The sequence below is a fragment of the Prionailurus bengalensis genome, chromosome C1, assembly GCF_016509475.1.
Source record: "Prionailurus bengalensis isolate Pbe53 chromosome C1, Fcat_Pben_1.1_paternal_pri, whole genome shotgun sequence".
Lineage (NCBI taxonomy): Eukaryota > Metazoa > Chordata > Mammalia > Carnivora > Felidae > Prionailurus > Prionailurus bengalensis.
The window spans coordinates 19,699,808-19,723,150 of NC_057345.1; the positions used below are offsets into that span (position 1 = coordinate 19,699,808).

General features: G+C 55.6%; 1 protein-coding gene across 2 annotated transcripts; it reads right to left on the reverse strand.

The window, feature by feature from the left end:
• Positions 1–358: 358 nt before the first annotated feature.
• UBXN11 (UBX domain protein 11) lies at positions 359–22,599 on the reverse strand. Of its 2 annotated transcripts, none has more exons than XM_043574139.1 (15): positions 22,522–22,599; positions 18,256–18,361; positions 17,444–17,472; positions 16,751–16,849; positions 13,081–13,181; positions 12,529–12,583; positions 11,979–12,055; positions 10,866–10,992; positions 3,808–4,022; positions 3,441–3,518; positions 2,399–2,453; positions 2,101–2,204; positions 847–920; positions 632–772; positions 359–546 (listed from the first exon to the last, which is right to left on the reverse strand). In XM_043574139.1, exons 2-15 carry the CDS (start codon positions 18,324–18,326, stop codon positions 387–389), a joined length of 1,386 nt encoding a protein of 461 aa, XP_043430074.1. In that variant the 5' UTR covers positions 18,327–18,361; positions 22,522–22,599; the 3' UTR covers positions 359–386. The 2 variants fall into 2 exon arrangements, with proteins under 2 accessions (XP_043430074.1, XP_043430073.1); XM_043574138.1 differs by having other exon boundaries at positions 2,336–2,453.
• Between the last annotated feature and the right edge of the window lie 744 nt (positions 22,600–23,343).

Here is a 23,343-nt window from a genome sequence, read left to right on the forward strand (position 1 = left end):
GCGTGTCATGGAAGTGGGTTCCTGGCCGCAGTTCTGCCAGTTTGGGCACAGTGGCTTTGTGCAGAATGTTGGGGAAGTGGCCACATGTGCGTGTGGTTCTCTGTGTCTGTGCACAGGGACCTGCTCGCGGCACGCTTGCACATGAGGCCCTTCTGCACCAGCTGAGGCTGAGCTGGAGCCTGGATCTGCTTAGCCCTTCTGGGGAGAAAGGAACCTAGAGGACAAAGACCCAGCAGCTAGGCCCGCCAGCTGGAGCTCGAGTTACCGAGGGGCGGGTCTGCACCGCCCCTTCCCCCCAGCCCTCTCTGGCGCCCAGCTGGGCTGCCCCGCCAAGAGAGCCTTGTGTGCGCGGAGCAGCCAGTGTGGGAGCGGGCGCTTTATTTGGATCAGGGGCCAGGGCCTGGGGCAGGCGGTGGGGCCCGGCTAGCCCGAAGCAGCAGCGCTGCGTTGGGCACCAAGCCTGCGGCCTGCAGCGTGACCGTGTCGTCGTGGTAGACCGTGGGTGGGAATGTACTGATGATCTCGAAGGTCGTGGCGTCCACGGCTCTGGGGACCGGGCAGAACTGATCAGGCCGTGTCCTGGGACCAGAGACCCCCCTCCCCGTAGCTGCCGGCCCCACACCATGCCCACCTGGCCTGTGCAAGCAGGGTGCGCACATCGCCAACAGTGTCCTCGGGCCGCATCATCAGCAAGAAGGCCTGCTCGCCATTCTCAGACTTGATGCGCAGCATGGAGAGCAGGGGCGCCTGTGACTCGGGGGACTCCTGGCTCCTGTGGACCTAGAGGCCATCAGTGCCCCCTGGTGGCCCAACCCCAAGGTCCTCACTTCTTCACCATGCCCTCACCTCTCACGCTCAGCAGCCAAGGCTGGTGTCTCCACCACAATCTCCTGGATCCGGGCAGGCAATGGGCAGCAGTTCTGGAAGGCATCGATGAAAGAGGACAGAGCCCTGGGCTCTGCTAGAGTCACACCCTTCCCCCCAATCCTTAGAGGGGACTTCTTCCTTACCAGGGATGGATGAGACCAGTGAGCCAAAAGGGGAGGGGTGTTCTGTGTAAACTGGGGCCCAAGCAGGAGAAATGGAAGGGAAGCTTTGGAAGGCAACCCCATCATTCCCCTAAGAAGCCTTGAAGTCCCTCAGCATAGTGGGGGAGACAGAACCCCACACAATGACCAGCTTCCCAGGGGAAGCTTCCCAGGGGAAACCACCCCTGAGCAGTGACTAAGGATGAGGAGTCCATAGAAATGGAATGGGCACAGGGATGTTCCAGACAACATGGGCAGAGATCCCCTGGTCAGGGAAGGCTTCTCTGGAGGTGATATATTTGGGAAAGTGCCAGCAGTTCATGTGGCTAAAGCTGAGAATCAGGTTGGACTGGAAAAAAGAAAAGGTTAGAGGTGGGAAGAGGACCGACAAGGAGTGGTGGGCCTTGAGTGCCAGATAAGAGCTTGGCCTTACCCGAGAACCACTGAAGGGTTTCAACAGGGAAGGCCCAGATCCAACTTATGTTTTTACAGAAGCACAAGGACTGCTGGGGGAGGACAGTTGGCAAGGCAGGAGGGGAGGTGGCAGGCCAGTGAGAGGCCACTGCAGGTATCTGAGAGGGCTACTCTGGAGCCTCGACTAGCATGGCGGGCAGAGGGAACAGAGAGAAGACGTGGATTCTGGCAATGTGCGGTGAAGGAGGCAGCGTGGTGGGAAACAGGTTTGGTACCTTTCACGGGTGGAGACGGGAGGAGCCACGGGATGGGGAGTGAGGAAGGAGGAGGATGTTTCTGAGGGCCAGGAAGGGGTATCCAGGACTGAACTGGATAGTCTGGTCTGGACCTCGAGGGGGTGGCCTGGGCCCTGGGCTCACCCCTGGCCTAGACTCTGGCTCTCCCCTTCTTACAGCCGTACTGCCACGGAGACAGCCCATCTCTGGATGCAGCCCTCCCCAGACTGTTTTCAGGAGACAGTGGAACTGCCTTGAGAGCCTCATTTCTCCCTCCAGGCCCCCTTCAGCAGCCCTCGGGCCTGAGTCTCCAGACAAGCCACTGCTCTGGTAGGTTGGGCCAGGGAGCCCAAGATGGCTGGGGGAGCTAGGGCTGGCCTCACCTGCAGGGTGTCCCGGATGGGGCCCCGGATGTCAATCACCTCGCCTCGCCGGATCACAAACTTGGGGAGCCTGTTCAGAAACTTCTCAGCAGTCATCCTGGAGCCTGCAGGGAGTGCATTGGGAGCCTTGGCCTGGGGAGGGACTGGGAGTGACGGGTGATGGTGGAGGAGGCCACCTGGAGCCTGTCCCACACAGCGGCCCTGCCGCCTGGCTCGGCCTCAGGGCCAAGCTCACCTGGGGGCTCCATCCTGTCCACGGGCTTGCGAATCCTCTGCCAGCCCACCACGCGGCCCTCACCTGGGAACAGTTCCAGCCTATTCTCCGGGTAGACCTGATTGCGCAGATCACTGACCTGGCAAGAAGGAAGGGTGAAAGCGGTGGGCCTCGACCTTCAGCCCTGGGCTCCACCCCCACCCTTGCTCGCCCAGAGCACACCCTCCCACCCCCCCCACCCCCCCCCAGGAACAGGCTCGAGGGACGGTCTGGTGCAATCCCCATTTTACGGATGAAGAAACTGAGGCCCCAAGAGAGCTGCAGTTCATGCTGCTCTCACCTACCTGGGCTCAGCTCCTCCTGCAAGCACCCCTCGCCATGCCGGCTAGAGCCACTGTACTGCCATCCTCCCCAGACAGCCCCTCTCAGGAGCCAGCCAGGAAGCAAGGGACCAGGGTGTTAGGAGAGGGCAGAGCCCGCCTTGGAAAGCACTACCTCCAACACCTCCAGTCGTGACTCACACGGTTTTCCAAGCCCGGGGGGTGGTGGTGGCACACACGCCCTCGTGCACCCTTGCTGTGGCATGACGCACCGCCTTCCGGCTGCGGCTCAGGAGTTCCCCCCACTGCACCCCTCATCTCACCCCCGCCGGCAGGGGGATGGCTCATGCCGTGTCCTTCAGGCCCGCATTTGTCCCCACGGCACTGCCTTCCGTACCCATCAGATGGCTTCAGGAGCCCCTGGGGCAAGTCAGGCCACTTTTGCATGGAGTCTCAGGGACCCCAGGCTGTCAGGGTGTCCTGGGCGCTGGGGAGGGGCACTGGGCCGGGGCACTGGGCCTACAAGGCCGAAGGCTGTGCCTCCAGGGTGCCAGCAGGGGGCACTGCCTGCCGCTTAGCCACAGGCCGGTGCCCTTGCTAACCGGGCAACTGCAGCCCCTGCAGCCTCCCTGCCCTTCTTGGCCGGGCTTCAGGCTCACCCTCCTCCCCAGAGGTCATCAGAGACTGGGGTCCCCTTAGGTGGGGCAGTGGCTTCCCACCTCAGACCGGGTGATGCCTGAGGAAGCTGTTTGTCCCCACCCCCTCCCAAATCCCCACACAGGGTGGTTTGAGGAGCAGCCCATCACCTTAAAGGGGACCCCGTCAGGGTACAGTCGCTGGAGTTCTGAGGGGAAGAAGCCGTCCAGAATGTCTCGGAGGCAGCGCTGCGGCAGGGATCGGAAGAGTGAGGCCCGACTGGACCCATGCGGCACCTACCGCTCTGCTTCCTGTCCAGATGGCGGGCCCCGGGCCCCGGGCTTACCCAGTGGGTCACACTCTGCACATATTCAGGGCCCCAGGACTTGGGGGGGGGAGGGGTTGTTTCTGCAAGTTGCACGTGGGCTTGGGTACCTATGGGGGGGTGGGCTGGGCCCCCCACCGCCAACTAATGGTGAGCAAGGGGAGGGGGCAAGGACACCAGAGTGGCCTGTCTCCCCTCCCCACCCCTCCTACCTGTGTGGAGGGGTCATGGAAGGGCCGGAAGGGCCCATCGAACATCATGAGGCCATTCCGATAGAGCTTCAGTGGGATGGGCTCAAGGACATGGAGCCGTGCTCCCCCGGGCATTGGTGTCACCTGGGTGTCACCCTCTACCACCAGCTCACTGAGATCCTTCAGGCTGGCCAGGAGCCTGTCAAAGTCCACCTCGGGGGGCGCCAATGAGTCCCCTGGTAAAGAGGATAAACACCCATGAGGCTCTCTTCATGGCAGCTGTGTGCCCCAGCAGCTCTGGTTTCCATGGCCCCTTGCATGCTAAGCAGTGGCCTTCGCACCTCCTTAGGTGGCCACCTGGGGAGGAAGAAGGACAACTACCACTAGATAATAGCTGTCTTTTATTGAACACTCGCCGTATGCTAGAGGCTTAATGCCTGTAATGCCACTGTCCCTTCATACCAACCCTATGCTGTAGGGGCGACAATCACCCCCATTCTTCAGATGAGGAAACCGCAGGTCAGGGGTTAATGGCTGCCTAGGGATGCACGGAGGAAGTGGCAGGAGCAGGATCTGATCCCAGCTCTGCCCGTGTCAGGCACGGGGTCAGCCACTGAAAAGCGCGATGCCGAGCTCCCAGCTCTGGATGAAGTCTGTGTGGGTTCAAATCCCAGCTCTGCGGCTTCCACCTGTGTGACCTTGGTCAAGTCATTCAATGCTCTGCACGACAGCATTCTCTCCTAGAAGGCTATGATAGTGTCTGCCTCCCAGGATGGCTACCAAGGTCCAGGAAGATGGCCAAGTGAGGGCCAGCTTGGAGCAAGCACCCTGTCCAGCTGGTTACTGTTACCAACCCCACCTTGCACAAACGGACCTCAGGCCGATCCAGAGGCTATGACGCAGCAGTCATTGATCTCCATTTTACAAACATGAGGAAACAGGCCCACGGAGATAAAAAATGACTTGCCCCAGGTCACTTGGCAAATTAGAGGAGGAACTGACTCTAGAGTCTGCTTTTCCCACCCATCGGCACCATCCGGATGGGGAGCCTGGGGTAGGGACACGTGGCTACTGGGGGGGGATGTCAGGACAGCTGCTGGACAGAACAGATAGGGGACACACAACTATTTCCGGGGTCACACATCCCTTTGAGAAGCTGAAAGATGCTTTGGCCTCCTCTTCTGAAAAATGTGTTGTGCACACAGGGGTGCGTACGCTTCAGGGGGTGGTGGGGACAGCCACAACAGATGCCAGAGTGGAAAGGCTGGAGGGCAGGTGGGATGCTGGAGAGGGACAGGCCAGGGGCCTGTTCTTGGTCCTTAGTCCTTGACTGAGGGCCTTAGTCCCTAGTCGATCTGGCTCCCAATCTACTAGGGGTGTGACCCTACAAAACCTCAGTGACTTTCAGGGCCTTCTTGGACGCTATTTTCACCAGGACAGCCAGGCTGCGACAGGATGTGGGTCGGGACTCTGGGGACCGAATTCCTTTCCTCAGAGTGGTGCAATGGCTCTCTAGGTGTGGTGGCTGTGCGGAGGAAGTACAGATGTGGGTGGCTCTGTTTCCTGTTGCCTCTGTGGCTGCTGAAATGGTAGGCCCCAGCTGGACTTCCCCCTCCCCTACATCTCCTAGGTTGCAGGGGCTGCACCAGCCCCCCACCTCCTCCTGGGGTCCTCTAGAGTTCCTGAGATTCCCAAGAAAAACTCACAAGACATTCTGGGCATTCCTGGTATGACTCAGAACGATATCAAGCCACTATTTTCCTTTAACAACAAACTACATTCAGAACACATTGGTAAGCCTAAAAATAACGCGAAAGCTCATCTCATCGAACTCCTGTCCCCACCCCTGTACTCTTACAGGTGGAGATAGTGAGGCCCAGAAAAGTCAGATGACTTGGCCCACGGAGATCACATCAAGCGGACCCAGGACCACTCAGATACGCTGGGGCCAAGGCTTTTTCAGAGAGCTGACGGGCACGGGATGGTCGGCAGTGGAAAGGGCTGGTGGAAGCCCAGGGGAGGATGCCAAGAAGCAACTAGAGGGAAAAGAGTTTGCTGAGGAAAATAGTGCTGGAGGCTCTCGGCCAGTGGGGCTAAGGCATGGAGAAGTGAAAGCCAGGTGGGCTGGGCACGTATGGGGTGCAGCAGCCCAGGGGGAGACAAGGGGCCCAGGAGATAGAACCACAGCACCAGGCGGACCTGGGCTGAGAGAATAAGGCAGGAATCCTGGCATGGCCACCACGCGGCCAGTCGGGAGTACGCAACAAGAAGCCCGGCCTCTTGCCAGGTCACATGGGGTGAGGCAGGTCAGAGGTCTAATGAGGCATTTCCTCTCTCTCTCTTCCTTGGGATGGGACAGAATAGGAACCTCTATCCCGCCCGCCCACAAGATCCAGCAGGAGGAACGGACTGTAAGGACGACTCGGTGTTTACTTTGTGCCAAGCACCTAGAGGCAGCTGTTACCACTCCTGTTTTACAGGTGAGGAAACTAAACCTTGGAAAGCGACCTGCTCCCGCTCCTGCAGCTTTCAGGGCCCAGGTGACTCTAAGCTTCTGTTCTCGGTGCCTCATGCAGGCTGCCTCTGCTCCCTGGGGTCCCTTTCTCAGGAGGGGTGTGGTTCAGGGAGAGATCATCTCTGAGGCCTCAGACAACTTTGGGAGCCCGTGATTCTATTAAAAAGAGGAGTTAGGCATGGAGACCAAGATCAAGCTCCTTGGCTCAACTCCTGAGACCCTCGAAGCCCGAGTACCCCAGCCTCCCCTCGGCCTGTTCCCCCATCACTCTCTGGAGCCACGGTGCCAGGATTACTGCTTCCAAGCTGTGTGATCCCTGAGCAAGTGGGCCTAGCTCTTTGGGTCTTGGCTTCCTCTTCTATAAAATGATAATAAAAGTCCTCACTTCACAGGTGGCTCTGAGGCTCACAGGAAGTGCCTGGCAGATGGTGGCTGTTGTCACTAACACCACACCCTCTTGCTCATCACTGGCTCAGTGTGCTCACTCACCATGCCCTCTGAGATGCCTTGCCAGGAGCCCCTCCCCTGGAGACTAAGCCTCCCGAGTCCCTGGAGCCTGCGGGCCTTGGCACAGGCTGTTGTCCTTTTCCATTTGCTGGTCTTGCCAGCCACAATGGGCACTCCTTGAATGCAGACTAGAGCATCCAGCCCTAGTGGGTGCTCAGGAGGCACATTCTGGATCCATCCCTCCATCCCGCCAACATGTCCGGAGCGTCCAAGCTCTGCAAGGCCCTGAGAATCATGGGTATCCCCATACCCAGAGTCCTTCCCCCCTCAAGATCATACTTGAATGAAGGAGACGGGGTGACAGCAGGGACAATGGCACGTGGTAAGTGCCACCGTGGAGGCTGCGGAGCCCAGAGGAGGGCCAGACCCTGCCACTCTCAGCAGGTGAGTGGTGGGCCTGCCCTGGGCTGGCTCATCACCCCTGCAGGAAGGACACACGTGCTGCTGTGAATACCAACGTGGTGCCCCGGGGCCCCAGCAGGCCTGTCCCCACCACCTCCCCCAAAGGCTGAACCAGAAATAGACCCGCTATCTCCACACACCTGCAAGCCTGGCCCTGCTCTGGGGACCTGCATTCACTCTGCTCCTCAGGGGAACCAGTGGAAAGAAAACAGGGCCTCAGAGTCTGATCACTGCCAGGGGAGACCACAACCAATTCTCTGGCCCCCACGGTTGAGCATCATACTGCCTGTTCCCACCTCGTCCGTGCTCTGCACGGTCCTGGCATGCCTGACTGTCTAGGCCTGGGCACCCAGGCACCCCCACCAATATGTGCGTGGGCCCAAGCCCTTGCCCACAGGCCAAGCACCGTGCTGGGCACTCTGGGGCCTGAGAGGGGCCAAGCAGCCATGCTCGTGGTCACCGATCAGCCACCATGCAGCAGCCTGCAAGAACCCCCACGTGCATTGTGGCATTCGGTGCTCTCAGGGGCCCGGGCGTCACACACCATCTCCTCGCTCCACAGATGAGGACACGGACTCTGAGAGGTGAAGCAGTTTGCCCACACAGGTCCCCCACTCCTCAGCTGGAGCCTTTAACCCTGTCACCCCAATGCAGAGCCCCTTCCCACATGCTGGGCACAGTGCAGGTGGCACAGTCTTGGCCGCAGGCACTCGAGCAGGTACTCCATGAGGTTGGGTTTGAGCTAAGCTTCCAAAGAGGGGACAAAAGGGGACCAGGCACTTCGGGGGACACGGCACAGGCCTGACGGGGGGGCTGAGGGTGGGGAGGAGCCTAGCCTGCCTAGGGTCTAATCCAGGCCAGTTCCAGGGACTCAAGGGAGGCTCAGGGATGAGTGAAGACTGGAAACGGCACAGCTTCCGGGCAGAGGAGGGAAGAGGCTCCACCCAGGTGCAGGAGACTGGGGCTTGGGAGGAAGGGTGCTAGGGGACAGGCAGAGGCCGCAGGGGGAGCGGGGATGTAGGGGGATGGCAGGAAGTTGGCGGTGAAGGGTGGGAGAGTGAGCAGCTTCACAGGGGGCAGAGAAGGAGGAGGAGGAGCTCAGAGAAGACTGAGATGAGTGAGAGCAGGGAGCTCAGAGGGGACAAGGGGGAGTGAGGAGCTCTCAGCCCTGAGGCTCAACACCTGGCCATGGGTTGTGACCAGAGTAGGACTGTCCCTTTCATGTCTCCGCATACCCCAAAGCACCTGGCATCCTATTTAATGCTCAATTTACCCTTGGGGAGGGTGGGAAGGGGTGAATGATCCAGCCTGAGGCCAAGTCCTTGCAAGGCTTCCCCTGTGCTGGGTCCCCTTAAAGGGCAGTGGACTGCCCTCCCCAAGGCAGGAGTCCTGCCTCTAGACTGGTTGGCCCAATACAGATGCCCTGGGCCACCCTCAACCGGTCTGCTGCCTGGGGCCTGGGGGGAGTGGTATCCAACAGAGGGAGAGCCAGAGAAACGAGCCAGGGTATGGGGCCAGCAAAGGGCCGGTTTTGTGTACCCGAGGGCCCCGGGGGCAGAAGCAGCCTGGCACCTGGGGACAAAGCAGGGGAAGGAGAAGGAACGGACCAGGAGGAAAAGCTGCTGGAGATGAAAAGCATCTCGTTCATCTGGCAGAAGAGCTCAGTTGAGGCCCCTCCATGTTGAAGAATCAGGAAGCCAAAGGAAGGGGTGCTTGGGTGGCTCCGTCGGTTGAGTGTGTCTGACTCTTGATTTCAGCTATCATGATCTCAGTCGTGAGATCGAGCCCCATGTCAGGCTCTGCTCTGACAGTGTGGAGCCTGCTTGGGATTCCCTCTCTCTCTCTCTCTCTCTCTCTCTCTCTGCCCTTTCCCCATTCTGTCTCTCTCTCTCTCAAAATAAATAAATAAACATTTTAAAAATAAATAAAAAGAAAGCCAAAGGAAGAGGACACACAGATGGAGTTTTGGCAGAGGGTTTTCACAAGTTGCTTTGGCTGTGAGGCACTCAGCTTCAGAGCCGGCCTCTTGTGGGCATAAACAAACAACACAGAGCAGAGTGAAGTCAGCTCTGTTTCTGGTGGGAGAGGGTGGGAACCCACGGGGCCAGGTCTGGAAACCAGCTGGCTGGTCTGACCCCCAAAGGAGCAGCAAGGCCCCCACTGGCCAGGAGGAAGCCTGCCCTCCAGCCAGCAGGGACACGCGGGGGGCCCAGGGCATGGTGCTGGCAGGCCTCTGGCCCTGGACCCCAGAAACGCCCTTACAGCATCTGGCAGTCACCTTCCAGGGCTCGGCCTCTCACCGCAGGAGGGGGTGTCCCAGGGCCATCCCCAATTCCTCCTGTCAGCTCCCTAACGCACAATCACCAAGGGCATGGATTCCACGCCCTAAATCTCTGCCCTGCCCTTCCTCGCCCTGCCCGCCAGGATCACCCTTCCACAGGACATCATCTCATCGTCTGCCTGGATGACTGTACCTACCTCCTAAATAGGCTCTCAGCCTTAAGTCTTGCCCTCTTCACTCAACAGTCAGAGACTTAAGTGCCTCTGTTTTCCCATCTATAAAATGGAACAAGCCCTGGCCCACGTCAAAGCTATTCATGAAAATGCTTTGCAAGCTCCACTTCCGATGGGAAGTGACGTGTTTAGTAGAACAAAGCAGTGAGGGAGCTGTGCCCTAAGGTTTAGGGGGTCTGGCCAGGGCGCAGGCCTGAATGGGAGGCAGGACTCCCATGTTTTGCGTCTCACTCTTCACTCAGCAACAAGCCTGTCTTGAAACCAGGACACTATTGTCATCTTCCAAACACTCCCCTCGGGAGCTATGCTCATCAGTGCTTCCATGAGGCTGCCACTGCCATCTGACTGTGCAGAACAATAAAACCCCCTACTTGCTGGGCTGATGATATGCAAGGTCAGTGCTAGGTGCTCTGCGTCTAACCCACTGACTCCTTCCAACTCTGCGGGGAAGGGTACACCATCATTTATTGATGGGGGACTGGAGGCTCAGAGAACAGAAGTCACGTGCCCAAGCCACACCTGGAACGGGTGATGAAATGAAGAGAAAGGCCCCGGGCTGACTGACTCCGGAGCCTGGAGAAGTGTACCTTCTGGGCAATCACCTCCATGCTTTGAAGAGAATGGACCCGGGCTTTCTATGGCCCCGAATCTATGGGGTGCAGCCCTCTAGATATTAGCAGTCAAGTTAAAAATAAAGACTGGTGGAATCTCACGGAAACAGGTCCCTTTCAACGGTCTGGCTAGAAGTGAAGCTAATAAAGGAGGTCCAAAGAGGGGACTGAGCCCTGGGACTGAGGGGCAGCTTCCAAAGCAGAGAAATCGTTTTTGAAAATCTTCTGGATGGACGACATTTTGTAAACTACGGAGTGGAGCCTGAGACAAAGCCTGGGGTCTTGTGACATCTTGTATCTCAGGGTCCCTGGAGCCTTCGAAAGATGAGCCAGGAGAGAGTTGGAGGCAAGACCAGAGGAAGAAAGTGGTGGCGGGTTAGGTGGTCAGTGATGGAGGCTGAGGCCTTTCCTCCCAGTTCTTGTGTCAGGAGCACGAATGGCATGGTCTCTGGACAGCTACTGGCCCAAAGGAAGGTGTTGTTGGAGAATTCCCTTTGTAGGAGGGGCCAGGGGCAGACCCCCTACTCTACCTGGCTTCCAGAACTTCTTGGCTGTCATCCAGTCTGTGTTGCCATCCTCTGAGTCTGAGTTGTCTTCTGAGTCCTCCTGGTCCTCGGGCTCGCCCACCCACTGCAGCCCGTAGTCACTGAGGAACCGCTGTGCAGAGAAGGGAAAGGTCCCAGGGGGCACAGTCAGTTCAGCCCCTCGGGGAACAGGCAGCATCCGCCCAGGCCCCAGCCTCAGGCCTCGGCTCCCAGAGTCAACTGGGCAGAAGAGATGGGCCCCAGGGTCTTGGGAGCTTTCTGGCTGTGACCTTGGAAGCCACTTCACCTCCTAGAGCCTCGGGCTCTTCCTGGTAAAGCAGAGATGACAACACCTGGCCCATAAGCTTGTGAGGACCCAGGACGGTAATTCAGGCCGAGTGCTTAAAGCAGGGTCTGGCATGGAGGGCCGCACAAAAGGTGGCCCTGATGGCAGCGGGGCACCCCATGCATCTGGCCTGAGCGGAGGAGCGCCAGGGACACGGGCTGCACAGGACTGAGGACGCGGTGAGCCACACGCAGCCTCTCTAGGGCCAGGCCTCACGTCCCCTCCACCACAGGAAAACGTCTGACTTGTCTACACTTCCTGTCACTGCTTCCTCAGCTCCTTCTCTCCTGAACCCACTCTACCCAGCCCCTTTCTCCACAACTGACTGGAACTGTGTGGGTGCGGCCACCAACAGCCTGCCTGGTGCCAAACCCAGCGGCCCTCTTCCGTCTTCATCTCTTGCAACACACATCACCCCTTCTCGGTTTCACATTCCCAGCCGTCTTCGCTTAGACATCTTGCCTCACTCAACACGAACTCATCCCCAACGGTCACGACTCCGGGTCCCCCCCCCCCCCAGCCTCCTAAACCTCTGCGCCTGCGCCTCCGGGTCTCAGTCAGTGGCAGCCCCTCCACCCGGGCCTCAGCCACGACCCTGAGAGGCCCGCGAGCGCCACCCGCAAAGCAGACTCGAATCCCTCCTCTCTGCCCCAGCTCCTCAGGTTAGTCCCGAGGAGGGAAACACGGGGCAGGGCCCCACGTGGGATATATGGGAGGGAGACCCAGACAGGCGGGCTCCCAGCCAGGTCCTGAGGGGCAGGTGCCTCTCTTACCTCCATCTCCCCAACCTGCCGCTGCAGCTGCAAGCACGTGGTCTCCAGCTGCTTCTGCCGCTGCAGGGTGACCTTGCCTTCAGGGAAAGATCAGGAAGGGCTCTGCCGCCCCAGCAAGGAGGCTGCCAGACCACCTCTGGCCTCGCCCGGCGTTCTGCCCTGAGGGTCATCTGGAGAGGCTGCCCCTTGAGAACTCGAGGGGTCCCCTGAAAACTCTCCCCCTGACCTTGAGGCGGGGATGCCTGGACCGACTCTCAGGAGACCGCCAGCCACCCCTCTCAGCCCCCCGACCCGGGGGCTCCTGAGGGCACCATGTTCCCCGACATGGCACACCCTATGCTCGGGGCTGGGCTATGTCTGCATTCGGGGGGACCCGGTCCCACATAGGAGGGCACTGCCCTGAGTGCGTCATTGCCTCTCTCCGGGCTCAGCTGTCCAGGCCTCACCATAGGACTCAGCTTGATGCTCTTGGAGCCCTGACGTCCAGGAGCCACCGGCCCAAGGGAGGTGCCCCAGGAAGGCTGACCAGCCCACCGGGAGTGCCCCTTACCCTGGTGCTCCCGGAGGGTCTGCAACATTTCCTCCAGGGCCCGTATCTTCCGATCCTACAGCAACAAGACAAGGGGGAGCAGGCAGGCCTGGGGGTTCCCAGAGCACAAGAGAACCCATCTTCCAGATGGGAAGACCCAAACTTTTTGCCTCTGTGGGGCACCGGGGAGTTGAAAGACCCTGCCCCTGCCATCCTTTGGCACAGCCGCTGCTCCTATGCCTCCGATATCCTTGTGGTTCCACTGAAATGGGGATAGGCGTGGAGTGTGCCCAAGCGGCCCAGCGCTCAGCGGTCACTGCTGCCACGTGGTCCAAGGCTAGTGGCCTTACTCAGCTGTAGAGAAGCCCCTTAGCTTCTCTGCTCAGCTCCCGGGGACCCAGATCAGCCCCAGGCCATACCTGGCCCTTGAACTGGGAAGTTCAGTGGAAGAGATGGTTCTAGAACCCACCCACCCTGGCCTACTGTGGCAGTGAACTCACTGGCCTCCCCAGCCTGGGCGCCTCCACCCCTCAGACCAGACCCTGGGCCTACCCCCACCGCTGGGGGTCCCACCTTGGACAGCAGCTCATCAGCCTGAGCCTTCACTTGCTGTTCCAGGTCCCGCAACTTCCTCGACAGGGTGGCCACCAGCTCCGAGTCATGGAATACAGGGACTACCAAACAGACAAAGTCCTAGAGCTGAGGCTGAAGTGTGGGGGTCCAGTGGAGGGGGGACAGGGGTCCGCAGAAGCAGAAAGAAGGGTGATACTAACAGCTGCCACTTAGATAATAGGGACTGTCCTAAATACTTCACACATATCAGCTCATGCTGTCCTCACAATGTGCCCCTGAGGAAATGAACTGCTTTAGGAAAACTGAGGCAGAGGTGCAGTGAGGTGTCCAAGGAGTATGAGTGAGTCCTGTACCACACAGGTCACATGACCAGTGAAGCATTTTCAGAAAGTCACCCTCAATCAAATGAAGCGCCTACACCTTGCCACCCCCACCCCCACCCCCCATTTACAGGAACACAGCGGAGAGAGGAGCAAGTCGGCCCCAATGACAAACAAGTACACAGACCCGCATGGCCTGGCTCCTCACAGAGTCCGTGTCACTTTTTCAAAAGGCAAGGACTCTGTTCCACAGAAGTGTAACAGTCAAATGCAGTGCACGGCCCTGACCAGAACCTAGATCAGGAAAAACAATAGCTATGCGCTACTTCGGAACTCGGGAGATCTGAGCGCAGAAGCGGTGCTCCACAGCAGTCCTGAGTCCTCCGCATTCTTGGGTGCGGTCCCGGTCCCGGGGTCACGTGAGTCCTTATTTGTAGGAGATGCATGCTGAAGTTTTTAGAGGTGAAATGTCATGATATCTGAAGTTGATTTCTAAGCGGTTCCTCAAAAAAAGACATTTACATTCGTACATATGTGTATATGGACAGAGAGAAAGCAAATTAGTGGCCAAATATCACCAACTGTGGCATCTAGATAACAGACATTTATATGGGTGTGTACTGTACCATTATTTTAATTGCTTTGTAGGCTGCAAGTTCTTCAAAATTAGAAATTTGGGGAAAGAAGACAAGATGGCACAAAAACAGACACTCAGATCAACGGAACAGAATAGAAAACCCAGAAATGGACCCACACATGTATGGCCAACTACTCTTTGACAAAGCAGGAAAGAATATCCTTGCTGAAGACAGTCTCTTCAGCAAGTGGTGCTGGGAAAACCGGACAGCAACATGCAGAAAAATGAACCTGGACCATTTTCTCACACCATACACAAAAATAAACTCAAAATGGATGAAAGACCTCAATGTAAGACAGGAAGCCATCAAAATCCTCGAGGAGAAAGCAGGCAAAAACCTCTTTGACCTCGGCCGCAGCAACTTCTTACCCCACACATCTCCGGAGGCAAGGGAAACAAAAGCAAAAGTGAACTACTGGGACCTCATCAAAATAAAAAGCTTCTGCAACAGCGAAGGAAACAGCCAGCAAAACTAAAAGGCAACCGACAGAATGGGAGAAGATATTTACATACAACAACATATCAGATAAAGGTTAGTATTCTATAAAGAACTTATCAAACTCAACATCCAAAAAACAAATAATCCAGTGAAGAAATGGGCAAAAGACACGAATAGACATTTCTCCAAAGAAGACATCCAGATGGCCAACCGACACACGAAAAAATGCTCAGCATCACTCATCATCAGGGGAATACAAATCAAAACCACAATGAGATACCACCTCACACCTGTCAGAATGGCTAACATGAACAACTCAGGCAACAACAGATGTTGGCGAGGATGCGGAGAGAGAGGATCTCTTTTGCATTGTTGGTGGGAATGCAAACTGGTGCAGCCATTCTGAAAAATAGTATGGAGGTTCCTTAAAAAATTAAAAATAGAACTACCCTACAACCCAGCAATTGCACTACTAGGTATTTATCCAAGGGAGACAGGTATGCTGTTTCGAAGGGACACATGTACCCCAAAGTTTATAGCAGCACTATCAGCAATAGCCAAAGTATGGAAAGAGCCCAAATGTCCATCGATGGATGAATGGATAAAGAAGATGTGGTGTGTATATATATACAATGGAGTATTACTCGGCAATCAAAGAGAATGAAATCTTGCCATTCGCAACTACGTGGATGGAACTGGAGGGTATTATGCTAAGCGAAATTAGAGAAAGACAAATATATGACTTCAAGCATATGAGGACTTTAAGACACAGAACAGATGAATACAAGGGAAGGGAAGCAAAACTAATATAAAAACAGGGAGGGGGACAAAACATAAGAGACTCTTAAGTATGGAGAACAAACAGAGGGTTACTAGAGGGGTCCTGGGAGGCGGTACAGGCTAAATGGGGAAGGGGCATTAAGGAATCTACTCCTGAAATCATTGTTGTACTATATGCTGACTAACTTGGAAGTAAATTAAAAGAAAGAAAGAAAGAAAGAAAGAAAGAAAGAAAGAAAGAAAGAAAGAAAGAAAGAAAAGAGAACAGAAAAGAAAAGAAAAGAAAAGAAGGAAAACAAGAGAGACACACGGGAAGGAATGGGTCCTCTCCTTCCCCTGCGCGCTGCCCTGTATGTGAAGCAGGAACCGCATTTGTCACCATCCAGCCACATGGGCTAACATGTCAAGGATGGCTCAGTGGAAAGATGGAGAAACCTGTTCAAGGATGTCTTCGAGTCAATGGATTAACAACCCTGGAGCTGCTTCCTGGACTTCTTGGTGGGCAGGACAAGTCCTCCTCAATGTTCAGAAGAGTTTTCTCTGACTTGTAGTCAAGGCTTTGTAACGGATATATAGACCTCTGGGCCCGGTCAGCACAGACAGCACTGATGAGCTCCCAAGGCGGAGCGGGGAGAGAGAGGAGAACCCAGGGGAGGAGCGTTGCACTGAAAAGCTGGGAGGAAAAGAAGAAGCTAGCAAAGAGAGGAAAAGAGCCTGGGAGGCAGAAAGAAATCTGAGAGAGCAGTGTCATGGCAGCTAAGAGCCCAGGGCGATCAGAGGAGGGCACGGTGCCCGGTGGCCGATGTGGAATGCTGCTGTGCACAGAAGCCAGACAGGCAGGCAAGTCCTTGACTGTGACCTTGGTGGGGACAAATGCCAGCTGAGAGTGGGGTGGGGAGCAAGTGCCAGGGGAGAGGCAGAGAGCGCGCAGGATGGCTCCTCAAGGAGCCCTGGTTGTTGCGATTACTAATGAAAGTGTCCCCGGCTGGGACGCAGGAGATCCCGACTTTGTGTCTGAATGGTTGTGGGGCCAGGTGCTTCTGGTCTCCTTTTCCACCTCAGTTCCCTGTCCTATAACAAGGAGGGGTGTTTGGTGCAGGACTGCCTCCCACCTCACAGAGGAAGTGGAGGCAGAGAGACAGGAGGTTGCTTATCCAAGATATCACAGCTAGTAGAACATTCTGACCTCACGCCCAGCTCCTCCAGGCCCACAGCAAACTCCGACCCTGCCCGCCCATGCCTCCCCTGTGCCCAGGCCCATTCCATTCTCCCTCCTCCAGGATGCTTCCCTGTGAGCCCCATCTGGGCACCTCTGGGGTCAGTGTCACCACAGCCCTTGGGAGACAGTGCAAGCCAGGTAAGGAGGGCAGCCTGGGAACTGTGGGCTCACCCAGAACAGGCAAGAGTAGGTCCATGAGTCTCTGGGCCTCGCCCCTTCTCTGAGGCCCTCTCCTGCTGCTGGGGACCCAGACCTGTTTAGGCCTCAGTTCTCACCTTGCCTACTCACAGGAGCACCTATACCTCCATAGCAGGAAGGGACAGAGATCCTTTCTTCTGAGCCACGTCCGTCATTCAGCATATCTACCTCGTCTTCTGCAGAGAGATGCCCAGGTCACTGTTCTGGGGCTGAGCCCCGGAGGAAACTGCGGCCTTGGGCTCTGGCCAGGATGAAGCAGCCTGTACTCTGTACCCCCAGGTATATGCGGATAGAACACGTGGGACATCAGGGAGCAAGGATCCAACGAGAACAGGCTTCTTCTTGCAGTTCTCCCAGCCTGGCTCTGGAGGGGACCCGAGTGGCCAATGCCAGCAGCACGGTGGAGGCAAGAATGGGGTTGGGATGCAAAGGTCTGAGCCTGCAGCGAGGATGGGTCAGCAAAGCAAGGACGGGGCTTCAGGGAGAAAAGGCTGTAATGGGCTAGAGGAGGCTGTCAGGAGGAGGACGGGGCTCAAACCCCACCAGCCAACCCCACAGCGAGTGGAGGGCTTCAAATGTTAGCAATGACACCTCTGCTAAGGCTGTGGGGCCTTCTGATCAGAGAGCTGCCAGGACGCCCTGTCCTCGGGGGCTGGGGGAGCCACAGGGAGCAGTGCAGCAATTGCTCTCTTTCTCTCCATCTGCACAACCCCAGGAAGACCCAGCAGGTGGGAGGTGAGGGGGACACACAGGGCAGACCCCACACTTACCATCTCCGTAGATTTTTATCCCTCGCCTCCTGGGAACCCGGGCAGGAAGGAGAAGGAAGACAGACAAGTTAGGAATGTCATCAGGGGAGTGGCTCTGGGCACCAGATCCCCAGCCGAGCCTAAAGGAGAGGGAGGCTGGGCCTCTGCCTCCCGGGGCCGTCCCCTCCCCGAATCCCATCCTTGGCACTGGGACAAGCCGAGGGACAGGCTTTGAGGTGTCCCCTCCTCCCAACGGAGAAGGGAGGGGAAGGGCTGAGGGGCAGAGGCTTGGGTGGAAGACAAGAGATCCCAGGCCCAGGAGCCCAGCCCCAGCTCTGTTCTGAAATGGCTTTGGGACCCCAGGCCTGTCGCTTAACCGCTCTGGATCTCCTTGGCCTTCAAATGACTCAAAGCGGTATTCAGAAGAGAAAGGAGAGAGGTAAAGAAAATGCTTCGAAAGGATGAAAGTGCTGGACAGATGTAAAGAACTCCCTTTGCCGAGAGACCCCCCCCTCCCCCCGTGGCCGGGCCGGAGAAGTGGTACCATCAATGCTTGCAGACTAACATGGGGGCTGCACCTCTCCCACCTGGCCCATACCTACCACAGGGCCCAGGCCAGTGTTTGCTCAGACGTGATGAAGGAGTTAACATTTTTTGAGAAAGATAAAGGGGTCAGGGAAAGCTATGTGACTCCTCCTTGTTTTCCCTGAGACACTAGGAGCCACTCTCCTAGTCCACTGGGGGACGGGGGTGGGGGCGGGGGGGGGTGGGTAGTGGCAAGAGGAGGCAGGGGCATGAACACAAAGACACCCCCCGTGAGGCTGGCTCCTTACCCTGGATTCACAGGCTCTGACTCCAGGGGGACTCTTCGGGTCTTGCCAAGGGAGGCCAAAGGCGAGCTCATAGTTCTGCTTCTAGATTTTAGCTGTCAGGAACTCCCTGAGAAGAAAGAAGGAAGTCAGTCCTTGGGGACAGAGGGGACCCAGGGCTTCGGGACCAGGGAAACGTCCTCTTCCTGGCCCCTTGTCCCAGGAGGGAGCCTTGTCCAGGGAGCAGCACCCCTCACTTCTTCCCACTCCCCTGAAGAGGTTTCTGGAGGCAGCTTTGCCTCAGGCCCCCTGTGCTGGATGTCTGCCCGATCCTCTGGATATCCTGCTCTCTGCTCGGATCCTGGAGGCCCCGGGCCTGGCTGGGAAAGGGCGACGGGGGAGGGGTGGGGTACAGAGATGGGCTGGAAGCCTGGGACTCTCCCAACTTAGAGCCGGGGCATAAGACTACCCAGAAGGCCCGGAGTTTCTGTCTATCGATCAAGGAGCTGGTTGACACAAAGCCCAAATGTCCCCTCCCTTCCCACAAGAACCCAGGTATCACTCTGATTCTCAGAGCCACAGAGGGGCAACCCAAGGGCATAACGCGGCCAAGGCACTCTTTGTGGAAGGGAGGTCAAGGGCCCAGGCTCTGCCATCCACCAGAATAACCCGTGCCTTGGCTTCCTTGGTATAAAGTGGGGTTGGTGGTAGTACCAACCAGGCAGGGTTATCAAGGGGACTCAGGGAAAACTTACATAAGGCACGGAGCCCAGTGCCACACTGAAAGGAAACACTTAAAAATGTGAACTGTGGGGGCGCCTGGCCGGCTCAGTTGGTGGAGCCTGCAACTCTTGATCTCGGGATTGTGAGTTGAAGCCCGACGTTGGGTGTAAAGATTACTTAAAAATAAAAAAAAACTTAAAAAAATTTTAAAGAACATTTATTTATTTTTGGGAGACAGAGAGACAGAGCGCAAGTAGGGGAGGGGCAGAGAGAGAGGGAGACGCAGAATCGGAAGCAGGCTCCAGGCTCCGAGCCTGATGGGCTCGAACCCACAAAGCACGGGATCATGACCTGGGCCGAAGTCGGACGCTTAACCGACTGAGCCACCCAGGCGCCCCTAAAAAAAAAATCTTTAAAAAAATAAATAAGCTAAAATAAAATCTTAAATTTTTTTTTTTTTTTAAATGTGAACTGTGGCTGCTGTGACGTTTGTTACTAGACAACGGGGGCACTCACACATGCTCATTTCCCTTCCTCCCTCTTTCCCTTCCTTCCCTCTTCCTTCTGGAAAGATGAATGCACATCAAGGATGGAATTAAAGACCACTACTCTATTCAATGAATTAAGTATATTATGTGGCTAGTATCTAGAAATCCTAGAACCAAAGGACCGCTATCAGGGCTTGAATCAAGTCTTTTTAGGACAAATCCAAGGCAGTTCCACTTTGAAAATGTGTGGCACTGGCTTCCACTGGTGCCCCTGAAGCCTCCCAGCAAGGGGACTGGTACCAGCTGGAGATGGCCTTCTGGAGTTTGGGACTCATGCCCCAGGCCCAGAGTTTCCTCACCCCCATCATCCAGCCTTCCAAATCTGCCCCTAGCCTGCCCCAGTCCCTGCCGGCTCATCCAGGCATCCTCATGGTTTTTGTGGCCAAGTGTGATGGCCCTCGTGGTCCCCTGTGCCAGCCTCCAGCCAGAGGGCTCTTCTTAAACACAAAGCTGCCATGCCGCTTCCCTGCTAAAAGCTCCCAATGGCTCCTTCTCATCAGAGGAAAGAAATTCAAAATTCCATAACACAGGTGATCGGGTCCCCGCCCGGGTCTCCTGACCTCACTCCCCCATCTCTCCTCTGCCCCCCCGCCCCCACACTTGAGCCAGCCCAGCCTCCAATGCACCAGGCCTTTACACACATGGCTCCCCTGGCCTGGAACCCCTTCCTGGAATGTGGTCCCCACTCCTAAGTGCACCCTTCCCTTGGTTGGGCTCTTTTTTTTTTTTTTTTAATTGTTTTTGTCTGTTTTGTTATATTCTAAGTTTTTATTTTCAAATTACAGATTCACAGGAAACTAGGAAAATAGTACAGAGGGGATTTGTGTGCCCTTCACCCAGTGGCTCCCAGCAGTGACATTTTACATTAGTATAGTGTGTATCCTACCCTGTTCTGCTATTTCACCCAGGTAACCACTAATGCAGTCAAGATAACTACTCCATCACCACAAAGATTCCATTTCCATAACGATCTCCCTCATGTCAGCCGCTTGCTAGTCACACCCACACTCCTCCCTCTACCATCCCCAACCCCTGGCAACCACTACTGTTTTCTTACTTCAAGAATGTTCCATAAATGGAATCATACAGGACTGACCTTAAAAAAAAAAAAAAAAAAAAGAGCTTTATTGAGATCTAATTCACATACTTAACCCTTTCAAAGTGTATAAGTCAGTGGTTTGTAGTATATTCTTAGATTTGTGAAACCATCACCACAATCAATTTTTAGAACGTTTTTATCGTGCTAACAGGCGATGTTCCTTTTGTGGCTAACACTGCCCTCCACAAACTTTCATCAAACCCGATCATTCCCCCTTCTCCAAATTTTCATCACCATAACGACCCTTCAAAAGAAACTGGTTAAAAAAAAAAAAAAAGACAGAAATTAACAAGTGTCAGTGAGGAGGTGGGGAAATTGGAACCTTAGCTGGAACGTAAAATGGTGCAGTGGCTGTGGAAAATGGTCTGGCAGCTCCTTAAAAGGCTGAACAGTTACCTACCTGGCTCAGCAATTCTGCTCCCAGGGGTGTACCCAAGAGAAATGAAAACTTACGTCCACACAAAAACTTGTATACATGTTCATAGCAGCATTATTCATAACATTCAAAAAATGGGAACAACCCAAATGTTCATCAACCAATGAATGGATAAAGAAATCTGGTACATCCTTACTATGGAGTATTCTCGGCAATAAAAAGAAATGAATCCCATGTTGCCACATGAATGAACCTTGAAAACATTATGCTAAAGGAAAGATGTCAATCACAAAATACCACATGTTATGACCCCACTGATATAAAATGTTCAGAATGGACAATCTGGAGACACGAAGTAGATTAGTTGACTAGGGCTGGGCGCAGCAGGTGGGGGTGGGGGTGGGGGGGTTAATGGGAGTAATTGCTAAAAAGGGTACAGAGTTTCTTTTTAGACTGATGAAAATGTTCTAAATTGTGGTGATGGTTGCCCAACTCTCATGAATATCCTAAAAACTACTGAAATTTACATTTCAAAGGCGTGAAATACATAGCATGGGAATTATGTCTCAACAAAGCTATCACAGAAAAAAAGGGATCTGGTCCCCAAACCAAACCCAACATCTTCCCTCAAAATAAGCTCCTCCCACTTCTCCCTTCTTAATGGGGCCACATCATCCAACCACAAAATTTTCCTCTCCTTCTTTCTCTCTTAATCCCATCAATTACCATATCTTGTGGGTTAAGCTGCAGTGTCTCTCACAGAGCTCCTCCTTTCCATGCCTACTTTGGTCATCCTAGTGGGGCCCTCACTGCCCTTCCTTGGGGCTATCACAACGGAGGCCACCTGACTTCCCTGATTCCTGTCTCACTCCAGGCCAATCCAACACACTGTCTCCAGATTAATTTTCCCATGGGTTATAAGGGACCCCTGAGGGTGACGGCTGCCTCTCCCTATAGTCTGGGGACTCCTCAGCGCAGGACTCCGTCTCCTCCTCCCTCAGACCGCGGGTGGGCCGGAGGATAGAGCCACGTCTACTCCCCTCACGAGGGGGCTTCCAGGGGCTGTGACCTCCCCCTCAGTCTGGAGGCTCCTAAAGGTTGGACTGTCTCCCCTTCAGACCGGGGCTTTGAGAGGAAAGCTGTGTCCCATGCCCCTACATCTTTGGGACCCAAGTCAGGGTTGTGCTTGACTAGTAACGTCCTTCGTCACACGTACTCAGCCTATTGGCACCCCCGACCCCAGGCCCCAGTGCTCTCCAGCGCCGACAGGACCCGGCCGCCTGCACGCCTTCAAGTCCTCTGTCTCCAGCTGGAAGCGCTCACGACGCGACTTCTGTCACGACCTAACCCTTCCCTGGGAGCTGCGTCGCCTCCTCCCGCCTCCTCGGGAAGCCACGGTCGGCGAGGACTCGAAGCCGCTCCCATGACGCGGGAGGCTGCTGGGCAACCCGGCCGCGGGGCTCGCGGGTCCTCGGGCTCTCGGAGCGAGGACCCCAGCCTGCGTGGGAGACTCCGGAGCCGCAAAGGTTTGAGCAAAGACTCACCCCGCAGGGCCACCGAGCCGTCCCGCGGCGCCGCCATCTTGTTGTCACGCGGTTTCCCAGGCGACCGGGGCCCGTGCGCTTCTCATTGGCTAATTCGAGAGTACCGCCGCCTGTGCTCGGATTCTATTGGCCCACGAGTCTGAACTCTTCGCGGAATGCTGCAAATCCCAGAATCCACCACTGTGAGGGGACTCGGGAGTCTGGAGAAATGGAGGGTTTCTTTATTCCCTCCCCCCGCGAAAGTGGGGAGACTCACGAAGCCGCCGAAACCTGAATGTGTAATCGGACAATGCAACCGTTTTTGCTAAGTTGATTTTTGGGGGAGATTATCCCGCTGAGTCTGTTTCCCCATCTGATCCGTACAGTACATCGCGGGGGCTTTTTTGAGCATGAATTGAAATGATGCAAGTACTTAATAAATGTTTCCTAAATCTGAATTTCTCTGCTCACTTCTTAACCAGATGGCGCCTTACAGGGATGCTCAAATCCTTGTTCCTTTGTGTAAAAGTTCAGGTGAGACTCCCTTTGCCTTTGGATAAGACATTGACTTTGAGTGAGACAATTCTCCCCAGCTTCATCTTAAAAAGTAAGATGTTAGGTTAGATCAGCTAGAGAACATGGACTCTAGTCTCAGGAGTCCAGGTGTCTGACTTGTGTGTCCTTGGGCAAGTTATGCACCTTAGTTTCTTCATCTGTAAAATGGGGATAATACCCTCCCCCCCAGGGTTGCCCTGAGGAGCAAAGGAAATAACGTATTCACAGTACCTATCACAACACCCATTCAAAGTAAGTTTTCAAAAACATTTCCTGCTTTTAACTATC

Excerpts from the sequence above, each read along its gene's own strand:
- UBXN11 (XM_043574138.1), bottom strand. The coding sequence starts at position 18,326 with ATGAGCTCGCCTTTGGCCTCCCTTGGCAAGACCCGAAGAGTCCCCCTG. Across the intron at positions 2,454-3,440 it reads CTGACGGGGTCCCCTTTAAG|GTCAGTGATCTGCGCAATCA; the intron begins GTGATGGGCTGC and ends CCTTCTTGCCAG. Across the intron at positions 547-631 it reads ACCCTGCTTGCACAGGCCAG|AGCCGTGGACGCCACGACCT; the intron begins GTGGGCATGGTG and ends CCCGGTCCCCAG.